The following is a 22,279-nucleotide window of genomic DNA, read 5'->3' as shown; positions in this document are numbered from 1 at the left end:
GCCGTCACACAGCTTTGCCTGGTAGGATTACTGGCCATCAGGAGCAGTTCATTTGTAGGAAAATGTTATTTTTGGGAAGTTGGGAATTGATTCATAATCTTAGAAGATAAGAATTTTGATTCTTACATATTCTTATTCTTTTTCTTATTCTTATTCTTACCCCCCCCCCCCCCCCACTAGCTATTATTTATGTGCAAATGTGTTCCGTCTGCTGCAGATCTTCAAGATGTGGAACAAGGAGTTGTATGTAAGAGAGCAGCAGGATGCGTATGAGTTCTTCACCAGTCTGGTGGATCAGCTTGACGAACATCTCAAGGTAAGGACCCATTACAAGAAGAACAAAAAGCAAAAGATACGTTCCTCTCTAAGCCGATTGGTTGTGATGATCTTTTACTAACGATGAGACTCTCCAAACAGAAAATGGGTCGGGAACAGATCTTCAAAAACACGTTTCAGGGAATCTTCTCAGACCAGAAGATTTGTAAAGACTGTCCTCACCGGTGAGCGAGAATATTCAAGACTGGTGCTTCCAGTTTGAGACTCATCACAGCTGATGTTTGACCTTTCGTCTTTTTGTTTGTTGTCAAACAGGTACGAGCGTGAAGAAACCTTCATGGCGTTGAACCTCGGAGTGACCTCCTGCCAAAGCTTGGAGATCTCCTTGGACCAGTTTGTGAGGGGAGAGGTGCTGGAGGGCAGCAACGCCTACTACTGTGAGAAGTGCAAGGACAAGGTGTGTAAATCGCTCTGCGTGCTTTCATTCTGCCGCACTGATGTCGCGCCTTGCTCATGTGTACGTCCCTTCATCCGCACAGAGAACCACCGTGAAGAGGACGTGCATCAAATCCCTGCCCAGCGTCCTCTGCATTCACCTCATGCGCTTCGGCTTCGACTGGGAGAGCGGACGCTCCATCAAATATGACGAACAGATCCGGGTACGACGTGTTTCTCATCCCCAAAAAATGCCAATCTGTAGTCACCGCGATACACTTTCTCAAATGCCAGGATTGTGATTTACGTTGACTCTGTTGTTGTCGTCGGTGCACAGTTCCCCTGGGTGTTGAACATGGAGCCCTACACCGTCTCTGGAATGGCCCGTCAGGACTGCAGCGGTGAGGGCGGCGAGGGGCGAGGCGACGGGACCTCGGGAGGATCGCCCAGGAAGAAAGTCACGATCTCGGAGAACTACGAACTCGTGGGAGTCGTCGTCCACAGTGGCCAGGCCCACGCCGGTCACTATTACTCCTTCATTAAAGATAGACGGTAAGAGGCGTGCTTTTCGGATTGTTCAACCATTTTGGTTATGGGATAAATTTGGCAAGAGAGTGAGGTCTTAAGACTTAAGCTTAAGTTACACTTTACACATCTATGTTAAACTGTGTAGCCAAAACAGAGATGCTCAGAACTTTGAGGACAAAAATGTCCCCATTGAAACCCATTAAAACCACAAGCGTTGCCCCGGCTTCACAATTATGTTTTCCCACCAGATTGAGCTATTTTCTCATGTTTGTGTTATGGGGCGAATACACACTATTTCACTTTAGTTATTGCTGCTGTATTATTTAGTTTGATGCAATGCATAAATATTAATGTTGTTGCTAATCATTGACATAGCCCAGACTGTGGAAAAATTGTCTTTTAGCATTTATCATAGAGCGAAAAATGTAATTATTTTCCCATTAAAAATAACTGCTGCATTATGTGAAGTAATTGGCATTTAAAGGATTCAAATTCTGAAAATTAATAAATATGTGTTAGTTATGAGAACTGATTCTCTGAAAAATCAAACTCATTGATTGTTTCATTTGCTCGTCAGAGTTTCGTGCTGCAAAGTTCCCCGATCGTATTTTCCGGCTCCCGTTCAACCTTCGACACATAGAGTCACATAACTAGTGATTAGTGCAGCACATTAATCTGCTGCTTTAGTTTTCCAGGCGGGTTTCTGAGGAGCTCCTTGGGGCAGCATCAGACTCTGTGTGGGCCGTCCTGGTTTTAGTCTGTAAGCGTCTCCAGATGTCTGGCTCTGGAAGGCAGGATCGCTCGCTGGAGAAGTGGAAACGTAAAGAGACCACAGGCGCTAATATCCTAAACCCGCTTAATACCGCGACAAAGACAGTGTTCTCTTTACAGAAACTCTGACACATTCTGAAGTCTGTTGTCGTTGATGTCGGGTCAGCTGACCTCACCCTGTACTGCAGTATGTGGACCAGGTGTGCACACATGTGCACCAGGTGTGCACACATGGCTCTACCACATGTCATGTCAGGCTTCACTGTAAACTGTTTAGTAAAGCAGAAGTCTTGTGGGAGAAATACTTATTTTTTGCCCTGAATGCAAAAAGTCAGAGCATTGTGTGCATGTTGTAGTATGTAAGCCTTTCTTGAGTTTTATGTTATTGTTGATTTACTCATTCCAGCATGTGTTGGAAGTTTCCGGTTCTGAATCAGCAAATTGTGATGAATCTGAATCTAATGTGACGGTTTCCTCCATCTCTGTTCGTCCTCGTCTCTTAGCGGCAGCGCTCGGGGACGTTGGTACAAGTTCAACGACAACGTGGTGGAGGAGTTCGACATGAACGACGAAACTCTGGAGTACGAGTGCTTTGGTGGAGAGTACCGTCCCAAAGTTTACGACCAATGTAAGCAGCATGCAGAAACTCTGACATCTATGTCACAAAAACATGAAGATCCCACTCAGACATGTTTTAGTTAAGACGTAAGAATAATCAGCTTGTTAGAAATGACATCTGAAACATTCATGAATATTCATTTTCATGACTCACTATCGCCTCTAGAGGTACAAGTGGTATTACAAGACAGGCCGGTCCGGGGCTACCGCAGTCAGTTGGTTTTAAACCAAAGTTTTGACCACATTTCAAGTTTAAGAAATATGTGAAATCTGCACACATACGGTTTCCTCATGCAAACACTCCGTCACCTTGATTTATGTGTGTGTGTGTGTGTGTGTGTGTGTGTGTGTGTGTAGCCAATCCTTACCCCGACGTGCGGAGGAGGTACTGGAACGCCTACATGTTGTTCTATCAGAAGATCAGCGACCAGAACTCGCCCGTGCTGCCCAAAAAGAGCAGAGTCAGCATCATGAGGCAGGAGGCCGAGGACCTGACCCTGTGAGTGAACCTGCTCGTAAACGTTCTTATCGGGTCATTTATAACGCATCAGACGATTTCACGCTGCAGTATTATAGAGCTGTGGGTCGTCTATCTCCTGACTGATGAGAGGTTTAAAGTTTAGTTTTTATTTGTCTTAGTTCATGGCAGTAACGCTGGTCTGATGTTGTATTTAGAACCAGTTTAATTGATTAAACTGGATAGAAGCATCATGAAACATTGCAGCTATTAAACACTCCTTTTAAATGTGATTCATGTTTGGAGAAAAACAATTCAACATGGAACAATCGTTTTATTTCCACTCACAGATGCACATTTTGACGTATCGCAGAAAACAGGAAAATTCTACAAAACATCCTCAATTTTTGCAAAAGAAAGAAAGTGTTTACGTTGCTTGAGGTTGATGCTCTAAATACATTATGAAAGCATCTTCTGCTGAATAGATTTCTGCTGTCGCCGTCTCCCCGGATATTTATTAATATCGTCTTTGTCTACGGACAACATGAAACATGAACAATGCCGACTGACATGAGAACAATTATAACTTTCCTTATTGACACGAATCCATGAAGACGTCTCTCCATTTGTCTCTCGTGGATCGGCCAAGGCTCTACTTCTTCTTCTACTGTTTACTGGCAGATTACAGACGTTCCTAAAATGCGACATTTTCAAAAAGAAAATTTCAAAATTTCAAATTTTCAAGATTTCTGCTGAAAATTCGCTGTAAAGTTCAATGGAAACATGGCTGCTGTCACAATCTGTATTTAGGATCGTCCCCATGAACCCTTTCATCAGTAAACACGCGTCTCTATTTGTTTCCCAGGTCTGCTCCGTCCTCTCCCGACGTTTCCCCTCAGTCCTCCCCTCGGCCCCCGAGGGCCAACAACGACCGCCTCACCCTCCTCACCCGCCTGGTCCGCAAGGGAGAGAAGAAGGGCCTCTTTGTGGAGAAGATGCCCGCCAGCATCTATCAGGTAAAGAGGAGTCGGGAGGTGACGAGGAGGAGGAAGAAGGTCACCACGGCGAGCGTAACACATCCGTTAACGCAGGAAAACGTCTCCGTTTGTGTTTCCATCAGATGGTGAGAGACGAGAATCTCAAGTTCATGAGGAACAGAGACGTCTACAACAGCGACTACTTCAACTTCACCCTCTCCCTGGCCTCCGTCAATGCAGTATGTGCTTCTACTGTTTGTGTTTCTGACAGTGTGGTAAAGAGTCCACTTCTTTTGTTTACTGGTAGGATGTCCCTCGGTACAGCAGGAAGCTATTATTAGCTACTATTTCCAGGAATGTTGCCACAGATGCCCCGTTCATAATCCTGTAAATATACTTACACTGGTGAGCCATTGGCCTCATTCAGGGATAGATGGTGACAGACTGTGATAGATTAATAAAATCTCCCAGATTTGTTTTCTAGAAGCAGAAATCTTCATATTTATTTTACGATTTCCTTTTTTGAACAGTACTTTTTGAAGTAGCTGCAGCATCTTTTCACTCAATCCGTCACTTGTTTACATGTTCAGTTTCAAAAGCACTATTTTATCCTTATAATATTTATTCTAATATATTCTTTTGGACCTTTTTCCCCGTCATTAACGCCCGTCGTTCTCTCACTTTGATCACATAAACGCATGTCGATCATTCAGACATTGTGAGTGGTGACGTGTGATGAAAGCAACACACTGGGACTACCGGGGAGATCGATTACAGCAATATAATTAAACTACATCACGACTACATCATCATGGAAACAAAGTGGCAGTGACCGGTGGCTTTAATGTGTGTGTGTGTGTGTGTGTGTGTTACAGACGAAGCTGAAGCACCAAGACTACCAGCCTATGGCCAAAGAGAGTCTTCAGCTGGCTATCCACTTCCTCTTTCACACCTACCTGCACACCAAAAAGAAACTCCGGTACGTACACACACACACACACACACACATCCTGTCGACAGTGAACGTCCCTCATCACGGGCATCAGTGTTCTACCTCTGTTCGTGGTGCATTCACGGGCTCCTCGGACGATTCCAGAGCTGGGACGTTGTTCTTCTGACTTCGGCGCGTTCATGAGCTTTGAGTCAAAACAACATGGAGGCTTAAATGTTTAAAACATTATTTGTATACAACAAAGAGCATTTATTCCCTAAAATCACCTAGCAGATTCTTCCAGAGTTCTGGTTCAGACTTAAAGGCGTTTTTTCTCTCAGTCTGGAACACATTTTTCCCCCGATTGTTCACGACACCACATGAACGCAGCGCTCGTCTGTGTCTCCTGCAGGGTGGACACGGAGGAGTGGATGGCCACGGTGGAGGTGCTGCTGTCTAAGAGCTGCGAGGCGTGCCAGTGGATGGTGCAGTACCTGGTCGGACCAGAGGGGCGAGAGAGCACCAGGTCAGTGCTTCGCCCGCAGACCCGATTCATCATGTACAGTGTGTTCATGATTACATGTCTGTGACGCATACTGTGCCGGCGCAAGAGAGCGGTTTATTGAATATACAGAACAGATCATTTGTTATGCAAATGACAGAAAGAAAAATACCTCCATTTGTTAAAACGCGGATCCTCTTTACCTCAATTAAACAAGACTTTTCTCTGTTTTTTGGATACTTTGTTCACATAAGAATAAGTTTTCTTGTAGAATTCAAGCGAACACAATTTATACACAAACGGTTCTTTTGGAGCATTTGTTTGGTGGACGAAGTGAAACAAAGTGCCGTTTTCTGTCCACCTGCTCAACAAAATGTTTCCAAAAATCTTTAGTCGGACAGTAAGTTAGGGACGGTGTTTGACACATAAGTGTTTCGGGAGAGTTGTCGTCTTGCTCGGCTCTGTGTTCTGGTCTGAAGTCCTTGAGACGTGATTGGTTATCTCATCACACGCCTTCTTCTCAAAGGGACCAGATAAGAAGCTTCCCACTCAGCTGTGTCTCAAGGCCAAAGACAGCAAATGTAGTTTCTCACACAAACGTTGTTTTAGACTTCTTGTCTTCCTCCGTGTCTCCAACAGATCCGTTAGATAGAAGAGTTTATTTAGGCTTCAAGTCAGTTCGTTTTTTTCCGATAATACTCAGAAACGTGAGTTTAATGTGCAATAAAACACTACTATATTACCACAATTTACTACTTATTTTATCTGTATTTTATCTTTATAATTAAACTTTTTAGCATATTACCTTTATTTCATATTCGCTGATTGTTTCTGATTGAATCTTTTCTACTTTATTGCTGTTTTGTTGCTAAATTCTCTATTGTTTGATTTCTAAAGAGGATATCAGAAGCATAAAATGATGAGTAACTTGTACAATATATATTAATATAATACAAATACATAACAGTGTAGATGGGGAAAGTCAGGAATACCGTGCATATAAAAGGAAAAGACTCCACAGATATTGATTCTCGTTCTGTCTGCTCAGGGTCTGTCTGTTGGAGTGCAGTGTGAGGGAGGTGAGGGTGGTGGTGGCGTCCATCCTCGAGAGGACTCTGGAGAGCGCGCTTCACTTCGGAGACCCGGGAGTGGACAACCTGACGGACACGCTGCTCTCCCTGTTGGACAAAGACGTTCCTGAGAATGTGAAAAACTGCGCGCAGTACTTCGGCCTCTTCAGTAACTTTGCTCAGAGGGTAAGAAACCGTCAGCTAAATGCGTGGATTTAGACCTTTCTGCTCTCTTTAGTGTGCAAAGCGTTGAGTTGAATGTGTTTGGTCCTTCTGGTCTTTCTCAGGGATGCGGTCCTTGTCAGCTGCTGTTGAAACACTCGGCTTATCGCCGGATGCTCATCTTCCTGTTGGGACCCAACAGGCAAAACAACCAGGTAGAGCCTTCACTTTGACCCCTGAACTTTTCTGTTCAGGATTTAAAAAGTAGACAAATTGCCGATTCAAGATGCAAGAATGACAAATGCATATGATTTTTTTCCCCCCCCTCATATTACTAATCGTTTCCTCCGTTGTGTCTCCACAGAACCGGCGGTGGAGTCCAGCTCAGGCTCGGGAGTTCCTCCACCTCCACAACACTCTGGCCCTCATCACTCTCCACTCTGACCTCAACCCCCAGCGGACGCAGGGTGAGACGCTGCAGGTTTCAGAGTTGACGTCTTTTGTGTACGATCCAGCTCTCAAGTCTGATCGTTTTTTTTAAATGTATTTCCCGCGTAGCTCCAGGAGGGTTTAAGCTGCGTGTGAGCTGCGTTCCGGCCTCCACCCTGCTCCTCCCCCTCCACGCCGACATCCTGGCCTCACTCTTCACTCCAGAGGGACAGCCTTACCTTCTAGAGGTGACATTAAAAGCGCCGCTCACAAGATGCATCAGACTCTATTGAACTGTGGGATCAATCCAGACGTACAGTTCTTGACATTCAGGGTTATAAAAGAGTCGACTGTGTGGAAAAGGCTCAGAACCTCTTTGCCTGATGTTTTTCATGGTGGATATTTGCAGGTGATGTTTGCCATGCGGGAGTTGTCGGGTCCCCTGTCGCTCCTGATAGAAATGGTGACCTATTCTTCGTACTGTAACGAGCCCTTCTCCCTGGGTGTGCTGCAGCTGCTCAAGGTAAAAATAAATAATAATAAATTTAAAAATACCTGTCAGACAATTTGCCAATAATGAGTCTAAAATCCTCTGAATCCTTTTGTGTCTCGTAGACCCAGCTGGAGACGGCTCCACCTCATGAACTGAAGAACATCTTTCAGATGCTGCAGGAGCTCCTCGTGAGTTCACTCCTCACCTTTTTGATCGCTCGCTTTGTAAGATACGACTGCTGTTGTGATGAGTTTCTGACATCGGTTAAATCTTTCAGGTAATGGAGGACCCTCTGCAGACACAGAGACTCAAGTATGCTTTTGAGTCGGAGAAAGGCCTTTTAGGTACGAGTACTTTTGTTGTTGTTTTGATCGATTTTTTTCCGCCGTAAATGTCACAGCCGGCTAGAGACGCATCAGGCTGGGTGAAGTGAGCCTGTCTTCACGTCTGTTCTTGGACTAAACGGACCGTCTTTTGGACAAATCTGATCCACTTTTGTCTGAACCTGCATTAAAGGAGGACATTGTCTCTCTTTTTCGCAACTGATGAACTGAAGTTACCATATTTAGAATGTGAAGGAGTGACGTAGAGACGCCGTGTACGGCAATGGTAGAGGCAGCGACCTGTCAATCACAGTAGCCCCGCCCCTAAAGCATCCCCTGCTTTATGGTCTGTTTGACTCTAAATGGACCATCATTTACTAAATGAACATCATGCTGTAGTGAAGAAGACTTGAAACTAGAGATTGAGACCATAAACTCATGTTTACAATGTTTACTGAGGTAATAAATCAAGAGAGAAGTAGAGCCATTTTCTCATAGACTTCTATACAACCAGAGGAGTCGCCCCCTGCTGGACATTAGAGAGAATGCAGTTTTAAGACATGAAGCTTTGACTTCAGTCGGCGGAACCGGAGGTTGCCGCCTCGTTGCCCTCGCTTGCATCATCTTGTATATTACGTATTGAGTCTGTGGAGGACTTCAACATAATACTGTAGCACTTGTATTTCAAAAGGGTACTTTGCAAACTGGTTCATTGAAAGAAAATCTGCATATCGGTGCATCTCTGGAATGAAATGTATTTATTAAATGTGTAAAAATCTAACGGAGGGCTTTTTCTTTTCAGCTTTGATGCACCAGAGCAACAACGTGGACAGCAGGCGCTGCTACCAGTGTGTAAAGTTCCTGGTCACGTTAGCCCAGAAGTGAGTTCATCTGAGTGTTTTTTAACTAAGCAACCAATCTACTTCCTGTTTACATCGACACCCACCCGCATGCCCAGTGTACGTGAAGAGTCACGTGATATTTGTTTTCAGGCGTGTTAGTATGGACGGAGATCAATTAGAAAACGATGCTGAAACGCCGTGTGGACGGAGATCGTTTTTGTTTGAAATGTGCGGATGTAGCATAAGAGTAGTCCAGGAGTAGTAATTGTGATACTTTCAGGATTTATTTGACAGATAAACTGGGCGACAATACCCCTAACCCTTCCTTTCTTTCTCCCACCAGGTGTGCTCCAGCCAAAGATTACTTCAAGGACTTGTCCGGCCACTGGAGCTGGGCAGTACAGTGGCTGCAAAAAAAGGCAAGCTTCTAAATGGCCGAGCCGTCACATCGAATGTGTTTAGTTTTTCGGTGTTCTTTGACTTGGAGAGTGACGGTAGACGGCTGACATGAAACGAGGGGAGAGACAGATCACAAATAACATACAACAAAATCTCAAATCTGGAGACCAGTGGTTCACAATTTCAACCCTTTATATCTGACTCATCTATTTATCCATGACTTTTAACCTTTTTCACAATTTATGGACGACTTTTAACTATTTTAACAGTTGATGCATGACTTTCAACATTTTTTAACATTTTATTTATTACTCTTACCTATTATAACAGTTTATACATTACTTTATAACTATTGTAACAGTTTATACATTATGTTATAACTATTGTATCAGTTAATACATGACTTTTAACAAACTATTTTAACAATTTATACATGAATTTTAACAATTTTAGAAGTTTGTATTTAAATTGAACTAACCGTTTTAACAGTCTACACATAACTGTTTCAACCTGTTTCCTAGACTAGCTTAACTTCTTTGTTAACTCATTGACTGAAACAAAACAAAATTCACCCAATTCACCCCGTCTTTCCACAGTTCCAACAATCAGCAGCTCTGGTTTGGTCGGAATAATCTCTTAATTCACCTCGTTAGACTTGAAAATGTGCTTCTCTACAGATCTCTTTGTGCTACTGAGTTAGCTCAACGGGATTCTGTCGCTCAGATCTCCACACTTGTTTTTCAGAGCAATAAATTAGCAAAAGGAAATGACATTTTTGCATCATATTCTCTCTGCCCTCAGATGACTGAACATTACTGGACTCCACAGAGCAACGTCTCCAATGAGACATCCACCAACAAAACCTTCCAGCGTACTATCTCTGCACAGGTACACACACACACACACACACACAGTAATACATGATACGACCCCCTGTAGTTCCTCCACCACGACTACACAAACATTTCTACTTGATGTTCTCTGCTCTCGGCTTGGCTCACTCCTTGTTTCCTTGTCTTGTGTGTCAAACCCTGCAGGATACCTTGGCCTACGCCACGGCGCTGTTAAACGAGAAGGAGCAGTCCGGCAGCAGCAACGGCTCCGACGGCAGCCCGGCCAACGAAAACGCCGACCGCAGCCTCCGACAGGTTAGCAAGCGCCGGTGCCTTTCTTAGCATGACTCATTGCATTACAAGCGGCTCAGCGCTCGGTTCACGCAGCCAAAAAAAAAAAAAAAAAAAATGAAGAATGGAAACTAAAATGGAACATCTTACCAAGCTTCTGTCAGAAGCTGTAAAGGCAGCGTGTTGCCTCCCACGGTTGTTATTAAACGGATCCGTTCTTCTGGGACTCCTGCTGAGTGTGACGGGATGCCCACACAGCTCAACGCTGTCACACTGGTTCTGGCATGAATACTCCAGAGTGTTTGTATGGAAGTCTTAATCCCACTGTGAGCGATTAGCACAGGGGATGTTTCACCATTTGTTCCTTCTCCTCCCAAAAACATGTCTTGGTTATAGAAAGTTTGAAAAATGGTTTATTTATAAGGTCAGGATTAAGCTTGAATTTGAATATTCTTCTTGAGTAATGCTTGATTTTCATCTCCTGTAGGCTTTATTGTTTGCAATCGCATTCATACTAGACTTCTAGGGTCTTGACATTTTTTGGTTCAGGTACCTTGAAAGTGCTTGAATTCCGACTTTTAACGAATCTGTACCGACCCTGTTGTTATTCTCTGTCTCTCTCAGGGGTCAGAATCTCCCATGATGCTCGGCGATTCGAAGAGCGACCTGGAAGACGTGGACCCGTAGCTCCTCCAGAGAAGGGGGGAGGAGGAGGAGGAGGAGGCGGCGGCGGCGGCGGCCGCGGCGGCGGCGACGGCACGGCTCCGGGCAGCCAACTGGAAGAGCTGCAGTCTCGATTGGTCCGGTGACATTTAGGACTCCACAACAAGCCAATCGGAACACTTAATTCTCTCGGTCGCTGCGGCAAGCGGAGGAGCTATGAATAAATCGTAAATTACTTCCTTTCAGAGCCGCCGAGGGCGATGATGGAGATGCATTATCATAACGGGCAGAAGTACATTAAAAAGAAAAAGAAAAAGAAGAAAAACACCTTCCTCAATCACGGATGACTTCAGTTTATCCTTTTATTCATTCGTTCACTCAGAATGACAGCGAGGTGGAGGATGGGTTTGGGTTGTGTTTTAACAATTTTCTGCTCATATTTGCCAATGTATCTACATAGACATATTCATATTGTAAAGATTTGTTTCATAGGTGTAATTTCCAGTGTAAGATAATATTTTAAAGTCTCCTGCGCTCTTCTCCACAACCATGCAACATTATTATTTTTTTGATTTTTTTTGATTTTTTGCAAGAGGTCACGTCAGCCGCTCTAGAGGAACTCTCAGACACACAAACACACGCGTGTGCATTTGTACAGGAACACCTCCACACACACACACACACACACACACACACACGGAGGAGCACTTGGGAGGGGTGGGGTTAAGTATGCACTTTATAGTCCGGCCCAGTTCTATTGTGACGTACAGCAGCACTGGTCGGTTCCTCTAGAGCCTCCTCGCCGCCGCTTTTTGCTTTTAACAACTTAAATATGTTTCAGTGCCACTAAGCAGACACATGGAAGCTCCTCCTGTGCTGGGTTTTTTATGCTTTTCTTTTGTTTTTGTTTCTCTCATCGCCTGTGTTTTAGTTTTCTTTGACTCTGGATTGAATATTTGCAGAGGAATGTTTTTTTTGTTTTGTTTTGGGGAGGGGGGGGGGGGGGACTCAAGCCTTATGCAAAAGCTGATCTGGGAAGTGCACGGATCAGCCGCGGTGTGGCCGTCAGTGCCGACTGAAGGGGAGCTCAGGAGCATGTTTTACTTTAAGGTGCCAAGGTTACACACATACACACACACACACACACATACATACACACACACACACACACAGAGAAGAACTTGTGGGGGAAAGATAAAAAAAAAATCATGCAAGCGTGTGTCATTCATCCACTCACAAACACAAAGAAGCAGCTCGTTCTCGCCTCACTGTTACCTCTGCTTTATCAGGTTTTTCTTTTTGCGTCGCCTTCTTTTGCATATGTCTTTGAAACACACACACACACACAGAGGAGCTGAACCCCCAAACGTAGCTCCATCGTCCCTCAATCGTCGGGAGACTTGAAGTGCCTTAACCTCCCGATCTCCCTCCCCCCCCCCCCACACACACCCCCGTCCCACCTCCCGCACTGTATCGTCACATCTCCAGAGGAGGTGGGTCGACGTCTGCTCCGCTTTGGTGTCTCCTGTGGTTTTAAAATCGTCTCGCTGTAGAACAACAGGGCTTCTTCATCCCCCGGTTGGACCTCTGTGTGTCGTGACAAAGGATTGTAGGAATGTATCCGTTGGTTGTTGATTCTGTGTGTATGTTGGGAGTTTTGGGGGGGGGGGGGGGTTGTGAGTTCTACCCTAATAAAAACGGGGTTTAGGCGACAGGACGAGGGTTTCAATGACGGTCTAAAACAAACAAAAACAAAATGCTGCTTCTTTTCAGAGACACTTTGTAGATACCGAGTTCACGCTGGATGGTTTCAGAGAAGCAACACTTCCACTCGAGATGTTCTGAAGACGAGTCATTAGCCGATTTATCTCTCAGCTTTAACAGGTCAATGTTTACAGCGTGAGATCCCATCATGCAATGCGGTTTTTGGTTTTTTTCTGTCCCCCCCCCCCCCTCTATCTCTCTAGATGTGAATGTCACGTTTGCATGTGTGGCAGTTAAGTGGTGAAGTTTGTCTTTTCAGTGTGACAGAGGAACAACCCCCCCCCCCCCCCATCTTTTCCATGTTTGCTGTGTAATTTGGTCACTCACTGTCACAAACATGCCCCCCCCCCCCACCACCACCACCACCTGATGGAGCTGCAGTCTGAGCCAAGTGTTTTCATGGCAACACGAGTCTCATTCAGCCAACAGTCTCTCCTACGTCCCCCCCCCCCCCCTCACTGCTTCATCCCCCACAACTACTTAAAGAAAAAGAAAACTTAAAAAAAAAAGAAACGTCGGAACAATCTTTGGTTTTAATCCTGGGGTGCGGGGCGGGATATCGTGGCATCTTTACGGGTTTTTACTGTCATTCGATTTTGGAAAGTTCACGTCTTGCCATCGCAGGATTCTGTAACGCATGTTAAAACTTGAGTTTTAATTTGTACATCAGAGTTTGATTAAGGGGAAATTTGATATAAAATAAACTGGAATGCACAAACTTTTGTAAATATTGTTTTTTTTTGTTTTGTTTTTTTTAGGTATGTTTACACATTGTCATTTTTATAAAACGTTGATGTTTCATTTTGATTTTTACCTTCTGTTTCATGATATCGTGTGAATAGACCTTTTTCCTTGCAGACATTTTGACAGGAAAAGCACATTAAAGTTTGAAACGAGTAACGGCTGAATCCCATTTAGCTGCTTCAGTTTTAGGTTCTTGGGCTGCGTTGGAAATCTCGTACCAACGTACTGAATGCTCCCATCAGAATGTACTGCTTACTGCCCACTAAACTAACCATAAAGTGAGTTTACTCAACTGTTCACACTGAAGTTAGCTCAATGACGTGCTAAACATGTTTAAGTCCTTATCTTCTGCTCCCAGATCCCAGGTAAATCTTCGTTGGCTCATTGCTCACACATCTTCATTCAAATGTCCAAACGGGCGTTATTTAAACTGACCACATCATTTGAAAGTAAAACATTTACTCTCTCACCTGAAAACATGTTGACACTTAACAAAGTGACACGTTGACACTTAAAGTGACACGTTGACACTTAACAAAGTGACACGTTGACACTTAACAAAGTGACACGTTGACACTTAACAAAGTGACACGTTGACACTTAACAAAGTGACACGTTGACACTTAACAAAGTGACACGTTGACACTTAACAAAGTGACACGTTGACACTTAACAAAGTGACACGTTGACACTTAACAAAGTGTCATGTTGACACTTAACAAAGTGACATGTTAGCAGCTTTTAGCTCTGCTCAAAATCTCTCGAGGCTGACGTGAAGTCTCGAGGCCCCCGGACGCAATGCATTGTGGGGCAGTGGAGCGTATGCAGTAAACTCACGTCTCAGAAATCTTCCCAAAGTAGTAAATATTAAAGCATTTGTTGTGTAAATACAATCTACATACTCGGCCGTTTTAATGCACGAGATACTTCCTTCAACGGAGCGTTGTTATTTATAACACCGGTGCTTTTCCTGCTGCAATGAGTCGCAGCGTCTGCTTTGAAAAAGGTCTTATAGGGCGAGAATAATCTATTAACTGTGACCTCGGCCTCGTGTTACATGATGCCGAGAACAATCAGCCACCCGATGAGACGGATCGCTGCAGCAGTGACGACATCGGAGCCAATCAGGCTTCAAGTCCGCTCATCAGCTTCGCGCTCCGTGCTCACGTCTGTGTGTTTGAATCTGGGTTCGAGTCCCGTGTGAGGGAGCTTTGTTTAAACTGCATCGTGTGTTCTACAAGACAGTTTGACAAATGTTTTCTCTAAGTGTAAAGTCGGTTATTTCACTTTATTTTTGGTGAGAGCAGAAGGAAGCTGGCTTGTTAATGAAGCTGATCAGGCTGATTACACACAGCGGTGGTGCCGCCTGATTCTTTACTCACAATCACAAACATGAAGCGCTTTCTTAAGAGTGTGTGTGTGTGTGTGTGTGTGTGTGTGTGTGTGTGTGTGTGTGTGTGGTGAGTTGCATCTCTGATTTGACTGAATTGCTGACCGTCCTGTCTTTTTATTGGCCTTTTTAACGGAGACATTCTGAAATGTCACGGTAGGAAAAAATAACCGGCGTGAATAATGAAATGAAAGATGGCTGAATTCCATTTGGCTGCTTCCGTTTCAGGGTCAAATAGTCCCAAAAAGATTTCATCCTAACCTTTCCTCGACGGTGAACGTCATGAAGTCGAGGAAAGATGTGAAGGAGAATTCATAAATGTCAGGAAAAGACAACCACATTGCTAAGAGCACATTTTTTATTTTTTTGATAAGTAAATTATTACAGTGACAAACTTGTTGCTTTACAATTGAATGAAAGATTCGGAACTGCAAGATACTCTCCTGCAAATATATTATACGTCTAGGGCTTTTATTGTGAAAGGTAAACACAGAAGGTTCATAAATTATAGGTGCAACTCGACCCGTTGCACACAATGTGAGGAGTTGTAATATTTGTGTTCTGTGTTGACAAAAAAAAAAACGATTACAAAGTTTAAACAAATACATTTACGTGATGATTAATCTCGTGAAATCTCGTGTCTGCAGCAAAGGATTGTGGGACATTACTTGATTTACATTTAGAGAATTAAACCGGTTCTTATCACGGCTGCCACTTTGAGACTTCCTGGTCATTTCCCTCAGTTGGGAATCACCATAAGCAATAAAAAGACTGTTCAACAACAGCCCTGGTACTTTTTTTAAAAAACATCAACAGAATGTGAAGAGTTAACAGCGTTGATGTTAGGTTGCAGAGATATCTACTATTTTTATTTAACTGATGACTAAATTTAGATTGTATGGATCCGGTCGTAGAGGTGAAATACTGCCCCCTGTTGGTGTGGAGCGCAGCGCTACATCGTACACATTTCACCTTTAATGTCTGCTGTGTTACGATTATAACGTGTCTTATACTACAAGGCTTCTTTCTTTTTTTTTAAACACAAATTAAATGTTTGTCAAAGCTCAAATTGTTTTTTAAGAGATGCAAAAATATTTGGTTACATTTGACCAACTGTATACAGTTTAAAGACGGAACTAACTGAGGCAACATAAGCAAGTCGGAGGCGTTAATATTACAATTTGTGTGCTGGAGCATATTTTCATCTAATCCCTAAAACTGAAACGCACACAAACAGCATTACAGAAGTGCTTAGAGTCACCGGTGAAAGTTAAAGATGACATCATTAGAGAAGACATCTACATAAGAGACGAGTCAAAGCTGTTTTTAAGACGTTGGACATTAAATCAGTGGGGAGTTGTATCGGGCTGTGTTGGTCGGACGCGACAGCAGACGGCGACGCCGGCGGCCCCATTGGCTCCCGTGGCGCCGCGGACACGGCAACTGTTGCCGCTAGCATCTGGCTGCATGATGGCGGAGCCCTGAGAGACGGCGCTGCAGTCTGTCAGAGTCCAGCCAGACGGACAGGACACCTCCACCTGCAACAATAAGTAAAGATGGGATCAAAGACATTTCTAACGGTTTAGAATATGTAACTGAGGCCGATACGGAGAAGGTGGTCACCATGGACTTCACCGACAAAATGTCACTCAGGCACGTACCGACCAGGAACAGATTCAAAATGACCACAAAGAGACACAAAACAGCTATAAAGAGACACAAAACAGCTATAAAGAGACACAAAACAGCTACAAAGACACAAAACAGCTACAAAGAGTCACAAAACAACCACTAAGAGGCACAAAACAACCACAAAGACAACAATATGTCTCCCACAGGGCTAATAGCAGAAAGAAAACTGAATTCTGGAGGAAAACAAAGTCCCTCCAGTGACACAAAGAGAAATAAGTTTATCTTGAATGACAAACGGAAGCAATTATTTTAAGTACGCTCAGCATTTCTTTCTTTTCTTGAACACAAAGTGTCAAGAGTTTTTCACCAACACAAACATTTGAGTCATAAAACATTGACCTGATCGTCGTCAGCTGATCTGTTGACCAACAGGTTGCACTCTAGAGATGGAGCGCGGCAGCACACGGCGTGCGACGTCACCCCGTCCTCCACCACGCAGCGCCTCCGACCAGCTCCGTGAGGACGCGAGTCGGACGACATGGAGGCGGCGGACCGAGAGGCGCAGCCTGGAGACACGTGAGCGAAAACGCTGTAATGAGCTCAAACAGGCTTTAAGAGTGTTGCCCAATAATTCAATTCAAATGTGTTTGCATAGCATCATATCACACAACAGCTGTTCAGAATGCTTTACATAAGAGATGAACAGACATCCATGCAAACAAACAAGCATACTGTAAGAATATGGTGTTTATTTAAAGGTACAGTGCGCAGCATTTTGGGGGGATCTATTGGCAGAAATGGAATTTAATATTTTAAAGTATTTTTTTGTGTATAATCACCTGAAAATAAGAATTGTGTTTAAGATTAAAGTTATTCACAAAGTATGTTTGTCTTTAAGTTAGATCCTAATGTGGAAATCTGTGTGGAGGACTTTTAAGAGTTTCTTCAGCAGAGGAGGAAATGGTGCAAAGACAAAAGACGGTAAATTAAAGAAACGCTTCAGATTAGATCGTGCAGGAATACTGTTTGTGGTCGTTTATACTACATCACTTATAGTCACATGGATGCGTTTACGTTGTGTCTCCACCACCAAGAAAGGATCCTCATCGACTTTCCACCGGTGTAGTTTTGGTACCGACGACACGAAACAGATGGGACGATTCGTGTCCACGAACACGGAACCAATAGATTATCATTTCGTGCCTATTGATGCAGAGGCTGGAACACACATAGATCTCTATTGTGCATCAGAACCGTCCTCTGCTCTGCTGCCGCTCCGCTCGGCTGAAGGAGGTTCAGTGATCCTCGCTGACCCGTTCACCACGCAGGAGGAAGACGATGTAAAGCAACGACGCAGTCAAGTGTTTCTAACAGCGTGTGACAGCCCTGCTCTTTATACCGCACACGTACTGTAGCTGGTATTTATGTTGGCGGGGAGCACATTTAACTCTCATGGTGATTGCCATGGTAACTGGCATAATTGACCACGGTGTTCTAAATGCAGCATGAAAAGCTTGTTCTGGGTTTAAAGGGCATTCTGGTTTATGTACAGTGTAGGACTTTCAACACATTGTTATTGTTTCTGAGAATTAGACGAGAAGATCGAAACCAATTTCATCTATCTCCATTAAATATGAGGCAGGAGACGGTTAGCTTAGCATAAAGACTGGTAGCCTGGCTCTGTCCAAAGGACTGTCCAACAATCGGATTAATTAAAGTGTAAAACTGGCGTATGGATGACCCGCTAAAGTCATTTAAAATGGAACATTTAAAAAAATCTTTAAGACGCTGTAACGTGTGCAAAATTAACATGGCAGAATATTTCTATATTCCCCATTCTCCATTCTATGTGAGCCGAGGGGCAAATAAAACAGATGATCACTCGCCTGCATTCGTGCATCCGTCTCTGTGTCGTTTAAGTATTAATAAACCTGAGGAGGAAGTCCAACATAAAGTTCCTCCAACCAGTCATTTTCCTTCAGTCTCTAACCGTCTGCTGGCTTTACTCCAAATGTAATGGACAGACACAAAAAGGGATATTGATCTTCTCATCTAACTCACAGCAAGAAATCAAGTAAGTGTATTTCCCCAAAAGCTTTATAATGTCTCGCTCCACTCCAGCAGATTGTAGCTGAGACGTACCGGTGAGGTGGTGCTGCGTGCCGACGCACTCGGCATCCCGTCCGGGTTCGGGACTGGCGTGGACCCCGCACTGCAGCCCGCCTGTCACACAGCAACGCGCCACAGCGAACGCGCCTTTGACCCCCGGAGCGCTGTGCGCAACACACTCCATCTGCCCTCCGTGCACCTGTACACACCGCGTGAGGGTTTTAATGAACAGCGCACTTTAGATCAAAGTGTTTTTAGTGATAATCAGAGAGCAGTTTGAACTCACAGTGATGGTTTCTCCCACGTGGTCACCGTCTGGAGTGTAGCCGCTGCAGCTCATCATCTCCTCCCCCCGACGACAGCGGCTGACGGCCTCGTCGGTGCTCGTGACCCCTGACCTCTCTGACCACACCGAGCGACACAGCAGCTCCCCATCTGCACACCCACACAGGCACACGGTGTGAACGACTCGCTGATGCCAAAAAAATAATCTAAGTGTCCGTTGTGTCACTAACTTGTGCCGTTGGCGGGAGGCATGGCGGCTACCAGGTTTGGGGTGATGAGGCGACTCGTGTCGGACAGAGACAGGAAGTTGATCGTGTTGCTGACGGAGTAACGCAGCATCACCTGCAGGACCTGCACCGGGGACGCGTTCTGATTGGACGACAGGAACACCGCCGCTACACCTGCAGGTGCACAAACCAAAAAAAATATATAAAGCACTTATACTGCAGCTGCAACACAGATGACTTTAAGTTACTCGCGTTTCATTCCAGGTGTGTGTGTGTGTGTATACCTGCAGCGTGAGCAGCAGCCTGAGAGGTTCCACTCCGGGAGGTGAAACAGGTGCTGCAGTCGCTGCTGGCGCTCACGATGTCATCGCCGGGGGCAAACAGATCGACGCAGCGGCCAAAGTTGGTGCCGCCCGCTCCCTGTGACATGAGCTGGTCCGCCGAGTTAACGGCCCCGACTGTGATGACCTGCACACACACACGAGGTGTTAAGGTAAGGGATGTGCGTGAAATGCATCTGTCAGGCTGCTCGAGAGGAAAGGTGTTGTGTGACCTCGGGCTCTGAAGCAGGTGAGTAGAGGCAGGCGTCGTCTCTGTAGTTCCCCGCAGCGGCGACGACCACGACTCCGCTAGCCACCATGTCGCGACAGGCCGCGTTTAACGAACGGCTGAATCCACCAATGAAAGGAAGCAGAACGACCACAGCGGCCACCGGGCGGGACTGCAAAGTTGCGCGGATGTACTCCAGACCTGAGCGAGACAACATATTTGGTTTCAAGAGTAATTGGAAAGCCTGCTGCTGCAGAAATGATCATCCTCCATTTCTCCTTTGCGAATGTGTTTCTACATAATGGTTGCATGCAACAGCAGCTCCATTTCTACACCTGCTTTTCATGCTAAATGACTACTGGTTGGGCTTAAAGTGATCTAGCAGGTCTCTCTGAAGCCGTGCTTCTCAAACGTATTGGACGCATCACATGACCTCCAACAGATCCGTGTGAGTCCTACCCGCCAGAGCTCCTGACACGGTCCCTTTCCCCTGACAGTTGAGCACACGGACCAGGTTTACACCGGCGCCTCGAGCGACACCCGAGTCCGACCCACTCACGACCCCGGCCATGTGTGTGCCGTGGCTGTCACACTGACTGGCCTGGAGAGGAGACAGAGGGTTGGACACACAAGTGATACCTTCTTTCTTTCTTTTTAAATGAGCTGCAATGACACATGTATTCCCCTCTGTGTGTGTTCACCTGTCTGTGAACTCTCACTCCATCCTCCTCGGGGACGTTGTTGAAGTCTGTGATGAGCACTCGTCCTTCAATCTCTCTGTGAGAAACCTGAACACCGCCGTCCATCAGATACACCTCCGCCATCCCTCCATCGTCTGCAGAGGACAGAGGGTGAGGTTTGAGATGTGATTACTTCAGTGTGTGTGTGTGTGTGTGTGTGTGTGTGTGTGTAATAGACAGACACAGAGGCGGACTCACTGGGTGGCCTGTATGTCCCGTTCTCTGAGGTGCCACCATGAGGCTGCAGGAGCCTCTGGAGGTTCCAGGGGGCGCTCTGAGCAAAGATCGACGAGTCCTCCTCGATGTAGTGGACCTGATGGAGCTTCAACGCCTGCCAGGAACACAATCACATTGCATTGTGGGTCGAAAATAGGAATGTCTTGAAAACCGATACTTTGGACGCCAAAATTCTTACATCGCTTACATCTTAAAATTCAAAAGAAGAGCTAGTTAATGTTAGTTAATGGAGGTTCCATTGAGTTACATTATGATAAGAAAGGTAAATAATAAAGTTATGCAAAATAAAGAGATTCAAAACATACAATAGACAAAGGTGTCACAAGGTCTGTCTTGCTCACGTGTAGGTAAGATATTCTTCTGAAGGTGTGAATATTTTTGAATACTTAAAAAGCTAACTTTGCATTTTAATGGCGGGCAAAACACAAAGAAATGCACTGATGCTGATACTGATGCCCCCCCACACACACACACACCACCACCACCACCATGCTGGGCTCTACTGCAGCAGCATGCAGCACTGATGAAACGGTTACCAGGTGAAGGACGTCGCTGCTCATCTTCACCAGGAAGCCGTGCAGAGCTCCGGAGTAGGTCTGCAGGACCTCCAGCGGGGAGCCTCTGCTGGCCGCTTTGGCTCTCAGCCTCCTGATGGTCCTCTGCACGTGAGAGTCTCGCGACCCCTGACGCAGTACGACCAGGAACTGACCGGGCATGCGCCACGCTGCCTGCGGCCGAGAACATAAGAGTAGTACAGGTGCTCTGTCCCGATGCAGGTACGGGAGAACTTAGTTTATAATGTATGTTATTGTATATATAACATAATTCCTGCATAATAATGAGAAGATGGAGACTTCAAACTTGCTGGGTACACAACCTCAGGTAGTGTGGAGAAGATGCGCCCCCCCCCCTCCCCTCCCCCCTTACCTTTTTGCACTTGAGGAACTCAGCAGCGGGCTCGGCTCCGGTTTCAGCTCGAGTCCCGTCCTCGCGGATCAGATCCAGAACCATCTCGTCGTCCTCCGGGTAGTCCTGCGCGCTCATGGCCAAAGATGCGCACAAACAGAGCGCCCAGCCAGCCCAGGCTGCTGAGGTGCGACGCATTCTTCAAACAAAAAGGATAACTGCGAGGCTGAATCACACAAACCCACTGAGGAGAGTTTTTCTTTTTTCTTTACAGAGTTCTCCAGATGTTTTGGTGTCTCCGACTGCCCGCGCGCCCTGACAGTCAGATAACGCCTCCAACCATCTATTCTGATTTTGGAAATGAAAGAAGAAAAAAAATCGAACAATTGATTCCTATAATTAAGGCGGGGACTGCTGACGTCTCCGGGGCTCACGCCACCGCTTTTGTATCGAATGATTGTCCTCCGTTAAGAACAGCTCTTAGTGTGGAGGAGTCATGTTTCACGCGCTCCTCTGAAGCAGCCCGTAGTTCTTTCATGTCAAAGCCCGTTCTCTCAGGTCAAGTGTGAGTGTGGATGCAGTGTTAACGTAGTGCACCCAAGTATTATGAGTAGTGCATGCTATATGAACTCATGTTGAGAGAGGCTCAGAGCTCATATTTGTCTTTTTATTATTATTATTTCTAAGATACTTTTA

At 45.2% G+C, this 22,279-nt stretch overlaps 2 protein-coding genes across 5 annotated transcripts in view; one reads left to right on the top strand and one right to left on the bottom strand.

Moving 5' to 3' along the window:
• Positions 1–13,476, top strand: part of usp24 (ubiquitin specific peptidase 24) — a 38,914-nt gene extending 25,438 nt beyond the window's left edge. For all 4 annotated transcript variants that reach the window (XM_079157697.1, XM_079157696.1, XM_079157695.1 and 1 more), the window contains 23 exons: positions 218–316; positions 418–500; positions 592–733; positions 816–935; positions 1,049–1,263; positions 2,514–2,638; positions 2,986–3,127; positions 3,951–4,101; positions 4,206–4,301; positions 4,938–5,041; positions 5,406–5,519; positions 6,544–6,751; positions 6,853–6,942; positions 7,092–7,194; positions 7,286–7,404; positions 7,566–7,679; positions 7,772–7,837; positions 7,927–7,993; positions 8,775–8,853; positions 9,158–9,233; positions 10,015–10,101; positions 10,251–10,361; positions 10,962–13,476. In XM_079157697.1, the coding sequence (XP_079013823.1) occupies positions 218–316; positions 418–500; positions 592–733; positions 816–935; positions 1,049–1,263; positions 2,514–2,638; positions 2,986–3,127; positions 3,951–4,101; positions 4,206–4,301; positions 4,938–5,041; positions 5,406–5,519; positions 6,544–6,751; positions 6,853–6,942; positions 7,092–7,194; positions 7,286–7,404; positions 7,566–7,679; positions 7,772–7,837; positions 7,927–7,993; positions 8,775–8,853; positions 9,158–9,233; positions 10,015–10,101; positions 10,251–10,361; positions 10,962–11,024 (2,574 nt within the window). In that variant the 3' untranslated portion in view covers positions 11,025–13,476. The remainder of the gene's footprint in view (positions 1–217; positions 317–417; positions 501–591; positions 734–815; positions 936–1,048; positions 1,264–2,513; positions 2,639–2,985; positions 3,128–3,950; positions 4,102–4,205; positions 4,302–4,937; positions 5,042–5,405; positions 5,520–6,543; positions 6,752–6,852; positions 6,943–7,091; positions 7,195–7,285; positions 7,405–7,565; positions 7,680–7,771; positions 7,838–7,926; positions 7,994–8,774; positions 8,854–9,157; positions 9,234–10,014; positions 10,102–10,250; positions 10,362–10,961) is intronic.
• Positions 13,477–16,244: 2,768 nt separating this feature from the next.
• Positions 16,245–21,781, bottom strand: pcsk9 (proprotein convertase subtilisin/kexin type 9; the record flags this gene model as incomplete). Its single annotated transcript, XM_079157837.1, has 12 exons — positions 16,245–16,436; positions 16,930–17,096; positions 18,673–18,838; positions 18,926–19,074; positions 19,155–19,325; positions 19,436–19,619; positions 19,705–19,901; positions 20,160–20,301; positions 20,402–20,535; positions 20,639–20,771; positions 21,214–21,405; positions 21,605–21,781. 12 exons carry the CDS (start codon positions 21,779–21,781, stop codon positions 16,245–16,247), a joined length of 2,004 nt encoding a protein of 667 aa, XP_079013963.1.
• Positions 21,782–22,279: the final 498 nt, after the last annotated feature.

The sequence above is a fragment of the Pholis gunnellus genome, assembly GCF_910591455.1.
Source record: "Pholis gunnellus genome assembly, chromosome: 4".
Taxonomy (NCBI): domain Eukaryota; kingdom Metazoa; phylum Chordata; class Actinopteri; order Perciformes; family Pholidae; genus Pholis; species Pholis gunnellus.
Note: the sequence above shows the minus strand (reverse complement) of the source record. Positions and strands in the feature narration are given on the sequence as shown.